Consider the following 9,518-nt stretch of genomic DNA (forward strand, 5'->3'; position numbering starts at 1 on the left):
TCGAAATTACCCAATTACCTTCAAATAAAAGGGCGATACACAACACTGGGTTGTGCAACATTGTCCGATCAGCTGAGTTGCGTTGTTGACAGTAGTGATAAATGTTTGGAGGTTTTCAATTGCGAAAGTCGTGGAAAACTATAGGAATTGTAAAAATTGTTTGATGCAGCAGTGGTTAATGTTACAACTGATAGCATAAAAAGGCAACGACAATGGCGAAAGCGGTCAACAATATGGGAATGTCGATTGTGGAGCCTCATGAGCGGATTCGCTTCCTATCCAATTACGGAAATATAATTGAAGTGGACGCCAATGTGCCAGTTACACGGTGAGTCAGTTTGAGCCATGCATTTTAGTAAGGGTAGGACATTTGAGAATATTTACTAACCCGTATTAAGCGCTCCATACGTAATAGATTTAATAAAATAGTATAGGTAACCACGTTCGGAAGTGTTTCGACATGTCCTTGAATATCGTAAATAATGTACGTGTCCTTCTGGCTGCATGCTTGTATTATTGTTTTGTTGTACTTTTTCCTTCCATTGCATTCTTATACAGTTAGCAAAAGTAAGTTATGCGGGCGGGAGAGTTAATACAAGGACTCAATTTGAAAATATGGCATATATTTTGAGGATTTTGGTAGGGTGTTTCTAAAAAACTATGTATGTTTTAAAATTAACTACTATATGTCATTGAAGTTTGTAACTATAATTACATATATCTGTATGTATGTATACATATACTGATATTATGCACCGCCATTCCCGCAGATACTATCGCTCGGGCACTGAAATGCTTCGCATGGCAAATGTTTATCTCGCTGAGGGAAATCACGAAAACGCCTTTATTCTCTACATGAAGTATATGACGCTATTTATCGAGAAACTTCGGTCACATCCAGAATATCCGAAAATAAAGTCTGAGGTAAAAGAAATTAATAAACGGATTAAAGATGAAATCATGCCGACCACTGAGAAATTGCGCGCCAAACTGCTTGACCGATACCAAAAGGAGTATGAACAGTTTCTTGCAAACAAGGAGGCCGAAAAAGCACGAGAATTGGAGCGGGAACGTAAAAAACGAGCAGCCGTAACTGAGGGCGGAAGTGGAAGAGGCGTAGGTTCCTATATACCAACTAATCTTCATGTTCAAATAGATCCAAGTATGCAGCCCAGTGCACCGGATGTTGGACTTTTGGATAAAGTTGTTTATCCCAATGATTTCCCAACTGGCGCAAATCGTTCAAACTTGCCCAGCTCAGGACTGCTCTTGCCGGGAGACGCGGACAAAGAAGGCGCAAAATCAATAAGGTTTGTTTGCTTGTAGGCAAATACAAATTTTCAATTACTTTTTTTTTTGTTTTTGTGTCAAACATTAGTTTATTCACTTGAAATGTTTTATATACAAATGTCATATTTTCCTGCTGTAGTAAACCGCCCAGCTTTGATCGTAGTCAGAAGCCGCAATTCGAACGCTCCGACTCCCTACTGGCGGGATCATTGCGCACCGTAATGATTCCTGGAAACACAATGGATGTATTCTTGCAACTGGCGCAAAGCAATACTACGAAGAATATCGAAACTTGTGGTATCCTAGCAGGACATTTGGCGCAAAATCACTTATTTATAACACATATTATCATACCAAAGCAACAGGGCACACCTGACAGTTGCAATACCATGCATGAGGAGGAGATTTTCGACGTGCAAGACCAGCAAAATCTCATTACACTCGGTTGGATTCATGTAAGGAGAAGTATTAAATGTTGATATTTAACATTTCGGCAAAATAATTCAATAATTTTTCACATACTCGGCTGTTTCATTTTATTGCAAATAGATAAATCGCTTACCATTTTTAACCGACGGCATAACTTTGGACCACGTCAACCGATTTCGATAATTCTTTTTGCGTCGGAAAGGTAGTGTCTCAGAGGTGGTCCCATACTAATCTGGTTTAGATCCGATCATTGGATCATGAAATATATATATATATTTTTTTAAAGTCGTTTTTGTTTTTGTTAAAAATTACTTGTAAAATAATTAACTATCGTGTCTTTCGAGCCGTAATGTAATAATTTATAGTCATCCTAAATTTTTCATCTTAAATATTGCGTGTACAATGGATCTGGACTTTGACACTTACATTAAGGTCGTTGCTTCCTTTTATTATTTATAAAATTCAGAGAATACAGAGAATAAATTAGCATCGATACATATCTGGGATTGGTTAGTTGCTCTCTTGTCATGTGCACAATATTTATTTCTCGAATCGCTGGAAATAAACGTTGATCATAGTTTTGGAAAGAAAGCAATGCAGTCGCTCCCCATAAATAAAAGTGTCGGTTCGGTATCGTAGTCCGGGCTATGTTTTTATCTACCGCTAATCGTTAAATATTATTTATTCATATATTCAGGATTCTTAATGGATTTTATTTTTCACTTGTAGACTCACCCCAGCCAAACAGCATTCCTCTCATCAGTGGATTTGCATACACATTGTTCGTATCAAATGATGATGCCCGAAGCAATTGCAATTGTTTGTGCGCCTAAATATAAAACGTAAGTCAACTCTAATCGGCACATTTGATTAATGCTATTTTCCAAAATCTCACAATTTTCTATTACAGTACTGGTTTCTTCATCCTCACACCGAACTATGGTTTAGACTATATTGCACAATGCAGGCAAACTGGTTTTCATCCACATCCTAATGAACCACGCTTATTTATGGTAATAAAAGCTTTATTAATGAGTAAATCTGGCGCAACTTTATATTCATTCTTCACCATTAACAGGAAGCGCAGCACATTCAACTCGATAGCCAGAGGAAGATAGAAGTAGTGGATCTGAGAAGATAGTATGTGGAGTTTTACGTTTGAGAAGGCCTTATAGACACTATATTATACATACCTAGGAAAAAGATGGCGTAATGATCGCTAAGCGAATTTAAAATAAATGGAAAGATGCAACAAAGGCAAATATGGGAAAATTATTAAAAGTTCCTTTTGCAATACCACAGATGTGAAGAAGATAAATCACCAAACATGCATTTGCACATTTTGTAATTATGTATGTGCATCAGCATTCGCAAAATCAAAGAAGAAAATTTACTTTACTACGCTATAAGGCAATACTTTTGTAACAAATATGCTAGCACGCTGCATCCAGATCGCGAAATTAACATAATAAATATTGAGACATCTTGCTGCATAAATTTAAAGAAAAAATATTTTTAGACAATTTTGCGCTGGAAAAGAAGAATTCTAGACAGGAGAGATTTTAGTGTAAAGATTTATAAAATGAAATTGAATATAGAAACAGTCAAAAAAATTATTGCTGTGATTTGCAATAAATGTTAAACAAACGTTAGAAAAACCAACTTTGCTTAGCTGCAGTTGTACCTTTCTTTGCCGATGTCGCTTTTTTCAATGTTGTTATTCAGTTTATTTATATATCACCCCTATTGCGAGTTTCGGCTATTAGTAGATAAACGACTATTATTCGATTAGCGCTTTCCATGGTATTGTGAATGTGGATTTCCCGTTCAGTTATAACTTTTTGTTTGTAGAAGGATGAGCGACTAAATATAATTAAGACTCACTTATTGAACGAGGAAACGACATTGAAAATACCATGGATAATCGAAAATCGAATAATAGTCGTTTATCTATTACTAGTCGAAACTCGCAATAGGGGTGTATACTTTGTCTCGTTGTACAAGATGATTTCACTATAATAACTAAGTTTTTGTTTACTCTATTTACCAAAATAGTTAAAATTAAACAAATAAATAAATCATGAAATGAACAACTTGTTATTAGTTCTAGCCGATATTAGTTATACTAAATTATTGTGTATTAAAAAAGTTTAATTAAGTGCATAAAAAAATAAATAAAAATAATGTTAACTAAACACCCAAAAATATGTGGATTCCCACAACAAAACGCGATAATTTAAATTTTCTGTTTAAATGCAATGTTTGGAAAGTTCTAGCAAAGAGACAAGAGGTGATAAAACCTTCTTAGGCTTAAATTACAAGAACTTTCGATTAGTGTCCCTGAAAGTACTAGCCCTACACCTAGACCCGATGGTCGCTTATAGTCATTTATTGAACAGTAAAAAAATACTGGAATGCTGTGCTATTGAAAAAAATTCCAAAATCAGTTTGCTGTTGAATATACGACCTTAGGGTCAAATGGCAGGGGTTAAATTTCCAGGGATTGTAGTCGAAAGTTCAAGCCTTAATATAAGCCAAAGTTAAAGGTTCTATCACCTTTTGTTTAATTGCATTAGGTACTCAAACTTCGCCAAAACCAGTTTTTGCTGTTGAATAAATGACGTTTAAGTGACAATCAGATCAAGGCGTAGGGATGATATTTTCAGAGATAGAAGACGAGAGTTCTAGCTATATTTTGAGCCTAAGTGGCAGATTCTATTACCCTTTGCTTTTTGGTAGAGCTTCTCAAATATTGCAAGAAAACGCGATTTTTTGACAAGTTCACCTCGGTTTTCTCAAAATCTGGAGCTGATGGAAACTTTCTTACTTACGGATTCGCAATCAGCATAAAAAAGTCTATCAAAAATAGCTTTAAAGTTTGCCGCGCCAAAATCTTTTTCCATTTTTGTTTCGGCGAACAGCGGCATTAAGCTGTTTTGAACGATTTTCGAAAACTTTGTTTCAGAGCAAAACGTAACATTTTCACACTTTTCTCATATAGCGGAAAATAAGTTAACTGGAGTGTTCTCTTGTGTTAAATTGACAGTTAATTTAATGCAAAGCGTTGTGGATTCTGTGGCGGATGAATGAATAGGCTCCCGACATTTTAAAAAGGTTTGGCTATTTTTCCCTTGTTTTGTTATTTTTTTTTTTATAAAAGTATAGCTCACTATCTAACAAAAACCATGTTAGTCCAAATTTCAAACCTTGTACAAAAATTGGGAAGATTCGAAAATGTTTAATCTAAATTTCAAAGTTTTTAAACAGAACTTTTAGAAATATTTTTGGTACGCCTCGTATGTGATGCCAAGATTTTATGGGAGAGAGTAAAGCTAGTCCTATTTCGAAACGGTTTTCTCTTTTATCCCTAATTATCTCTTCTTCTTATATCTAAGTTTCGATATTTAAGTCTAAATGGATAAGGGCTTGATGCCAAGAACTTCCGGTGAGCAAATATATTTTTTGGCACAAATGTCAGTTACGAGGTTTTCAGAACGACGATACGCGGTTTTGTACTTTAAACGACGATATTTATTAAAGTGCAAGTATAAAGTTGCTAAAAAAAAAAAAAGTACAGCGCCTTCGTCTTGACCTGCAGGCTACGTCGGAGTCACAGCTGCTAAACTTAAACGTAGAATACGTGATATTATCAAAGAACGTATCAAAGAACTTTTTATATTAGCCAAAGAACGTAGATTACAAGATGGGACAACTCGTTATAATTATAGCGAAAGTGAGTAACAGGGGCGTGCCTTCTCTTTTCATCCAATTAACAAAGGTACTAGAGCAAAAGAGAAGGCACGTCCCTGTTACTCACTTTCGCTACAATTATAACGAGTTGCCCCTTCTTGTTATCTACGTGCTTTGTATTAGCCTAGGCCCCCATATTAATATTCTTTTTCTTCCTCTTCGGATTTGTGCATAAGTTAGCTAAGACTTCTGAAACAGCTGGCAACTCTCCTAAATATAGTTAAGAAATAAACAAATCTCTAGCGTCTGATATTGTGATACCTACATAAATATTTCATGTGCCTGATGAATTAAGTTAAATTTGATTTTTTTAATAAGCGACAGCGCTCCTAACTAGAGTTCAAAAATGAAGACTTTCTAAACCCATTTCATTTGATACCCACATTTTTAATAATTGCTTTAACTTATTAAATAATTTGAGTTTACGTTTTGACCAGGTGGCAACCCTCTTTAATAACCTAAATATTTAAACTAAGGATATCTTGCCACCTTCGAAATATTTTTATATTTAATTTAACTCATGCATACTTTATTTATAATTTTGAAACAGGTGGCAACCCTATTCAAAATACTTTTAAACCACAGCCTCCTTCGTCTGACATCCATATCAGGATATACATTTCAATTTTGTGCCTTTATTTAAGTCGAACTTGCTTTTTGGAACTGGTGGCAACCCTCCTACATATGTGTAATTAAGAAATAAAGTCTTTTCAAAACCATTTCGATCGATACTCATAGTGTAATAATTGATTTAGCTTAAAAATAATTTGAATTTAATTTTTTTATCACGTGGCAACTCCTTTTGAAAAAATAAGAAGCTCTAGCCAAAAAGCTTTCGCGTATTATGCATACATACATACATATGTACATATCGTCGATGTTTTTGCAAAACCGCCTATCGACCAGTTGCAAAACCGCCTAAAGCTGATGCCACATAAAACTTTTGCTTCGCTTTACGTGACAGATTCGCTTAGGGATGCATCGATGTTTCGATGCATCGGAGAAAAGAACATCGGGGCTAAAATACATCGCCAGAGAAACATCGATATATCGATGGTGTCCGATGTTTTGCGATTTGTTAATTTTTAGTTAAATTTAAAGCAATGTTGAATACTTCAATAATTATGAATGTTTTTTCCTGTATTTTATTACCCTTACTATAGCCTTTATATTATTAGAATCAAAATGTATACCATCGTAAGGTCGTTCGGTCCTAAAGATCCTAGGCCTGATCTTGTTAAAATCAAGGGTGTTTGGTTCTGTTTTAACGGCTAGGCTATTGGCGTTCACAATGAATCCAACAATTTTATTGAGCTTGGGGCCGTTTTTTATCAAAAATGTTGTGCAAAAGCAACAATAATTTACAAAGGTAAGAAGTTATAGCTGCTATTTGGGAGATCACCACAGATTTCTTCAACCGCGGTCACTGAGAAGATGTGGGGATCTTCGAAATAGCAGCTATAACTTCTACTTTTTGTAAATTATTGTTGATTTTCAATAACGTTTCCATCGATGTGTCGCCGGTTTAATATTTATGTATTTTGTTTCGTCCAAATTAGGGTTTTCATGCAGAAACATAAAACTTAATTACATTGCTGATAATTTTAAAGCAAAATAATTAAAATCCACAGCAACTTTGATGAGTAAAAAAGCGGTACAAAATTGTTTTCTTGGCGTTCATTGTGGCATACCTTTTGCGTCTGGCGCTTTGCTGGCAAAGTTATAAATATCACGCAAAGCTACAGAGTTTTATCTGGCATCAGCTTAATTCGCTGTTCTGGCATTCTTTTTCTCAACTAAAATTCTTTAATTTCTATAGTCTATACAGCTGGTTTATCTTATTTTGGCATTGGACTTTTGTTTTAGGAAGGTTTCTATTTTTAATGCTAAATGGGAAGAATTAAAAATAAAGGCACCTTTTTTGGCACATTTTGGCACTTTTTTATCCTCAATATGGCACTTCATAGCTAAGGATAATTGGGAACCCTGAATACTGCTCCATTCATTTGAACGCATGTTAAAGTTCGTTTTTTACAATTATTGACATCCTAATGTTTGGGTTATTTTTTTCTTTTATACCCGACGGCGGGTTGTTGTGACGCCTAAAGGAATCAAGATAGATGTCGTCATATCGTCGTTTAAGGTACAACACCGCGAATTGTCGTTCTGCATAACCGCGTAACTGACATTGCCTGTCAAAAATTGGATTTGCTCACACAAGCTCTTGGCTTAAGCCTTATCCATTCGTCCTGAAATATACTAGCCAGAAATGCGATTGTTTTATAAAAAAAAGAACTATTTTGAAATATGAGTGTTTTTACTATCTAGAAAACAATGTATGTGAGATAACGCAGCTTTGCATTTTGTTGATACGCGGTTTTGCACTTTAAACGACGATATGTGTAAGTGCCAATCTATTATTGGGCACGTTCAGAAGGCGCAACAGCTCAGTAACTGTTGGAATTGCACCTTCTGAACGCGTTGTTTTGTATTTCTGATCAACTGAACAGATGCGTGTTAGATGATCGTAATATTTTTCTGCTCATTTGAGACAACATGTTGTGTGTTTTGAATTTGACAGATAATATATCAAGCCGTTCAGAAGACGCATTACTATCACTGATTTTTTTAGCAACGGTTGCGCTCAACTGCTGCGCCTTCTGAACATACCAACTATATCAAGCTGGTTGATTTTGGATTTATTTCATAGACGTATACTTGAAGCCTCAAAAAAAGTTTAATCAATTTGTTGCATAACTTTTGAGTTATAGATATTTTGATTCAAAAACATATTAAAAATAAGTGAGTTTTACAACGCTATTTTTGTGTAATTTTTAAGAGATGAAAAATTAATTATGTCATAACGTTTGAAGCACACCATATACTGGTTTGACATTTTAAGTGCAATTAGTACTTAAGTGTACACTTCATATGTACATAGTTGTTAACTAAAGTGTGCTTTAAAAAATAGCTAAATGACAAGTAACGAAAAGTGTTTAACTCTACTTATTTACCAATTTATTTTTCAAAAAATTTCGGCTTATCGCGTACAGTTTTTGAAGCATTTCATTTAAAAAATTGTTTAAGCATGTATTGTATTATAAAAACAATTACGAATAATTTGATACCTTAGCAAGAGGTTTGTTTTCAGAATAAACCAACTTTTAAAGATAAAACATTCTGCGATCTTGATCGTAATTTTTATTCCAACAACATCTTAATTGAAGGCAATTTGGAAAATACGTCGAAAAGATCTAAATCTTTTTATAACTACTAGCCCTGATACGTTACAAAAACCCTGATTTACTAATTTTAAAGATGCTCCTTCTTGTAGTCAGGATATTTCGTGCACGGTATCAAATAATTTTTTTTTTTTCGAAAAAGGTTCTGATAGTTGCTCTTACTTAATTGGAGCCTTCCAAATTCCCTCCACTCCACTTTTCGAAAGCGGTATTTCAAACCTTGCTAAAATTTTAACTATTTTATAAAAAACTCCCTAAGTTTTGAAGATATTTTACTAAGATTTTGCCCGCGATTGTATTGTAATATTACCTTCACTATCTCTTAAAGTCGTCGAAATCGGTTCACTCAAACATCTAGCTTCCATTCAACTGATTGTTCGGAGACGTTGTTTTGCGTTATAACTCCTTAAATTATAATCCAATTAAGCAGGTAAAAATTGAGTGTACTAGGTTCACTTTAACATACATATAGCAGGAATACAATTTATTATTCGCATATGAAGTTAGAGTTATAGCGCAAAAACACATATCTGAGTAATCAGTTGTATTGGAGCTTTGCGTTAAAGTGAACCCATTTCGATAATTTCGATAATTTTAAGGAATTATTAAGGAATTATTAAAAAACCGTTATGCCCAAAATTTTAAAAGGTACTTTTCTAAAAGGTACTTTTGGAAAATGGGAGTGGTACCGCCCATTTATGACTACATAATTTTATCACGGCAACACGCTTTATCGATTTCTACAAAATACGGTAACGGATCATTACACTGGTCTACAAATTTCAACTTTTTTTCTGCGAATAAGAC

General features: G+C 34.5%; 1 protein-coding gene across 1 annotated transcript; it reads left to right on the forward strand.

Moving 5' to 3' along the window:
• The first annotated feature begins 6 nt into the window (after nucleotides 1-6).
• LOC108380365 (STAM-binding protein-like) lies at nucleotides 7-3,960 on the forward strand. Its single transcript, XM_017636735.1, has 6 exons — nucleotides 7-328; nucleotides 771-1,310; nucleotides 1,430-1,745; nucleotides 2,449-2,561; nucleotides 2,630-2,732; nucleotides 2,798-3,960. Exons 1-6 carry the CDS (start codon nucleotides 213-215, stop codon nucleotides 2,858-2,860), a joined length of 1,251 nt encoding a protein of 416 aa, XP_017492224.1. The 5' UTR covers nucleotides 7-212; the 3' UTR covers nucleotides 2,861-3,960.
• The last annotated feature ends 5,558 nt before the right edge of the window (nucleotides 3,961-9,518 follow it).

Source organism: Rhagoletis zephyria, unplaced genomic scaffold (assembly GCF_001687245.7).
Source record: "Rhagoletis zephyria isolate East Lansing unplaced genomic scaffold, Rhagoletis_zephyria_1.1 Rzeph_scaffold_19008, whole genome shotgun sequence".
NCBI classification, from domain to species: Eukaryota; Metazoa; Arthropoda; class Insecta; order Diptera; family Tephritidae; genus Rhagoletis; species Rhagoletis zephyria.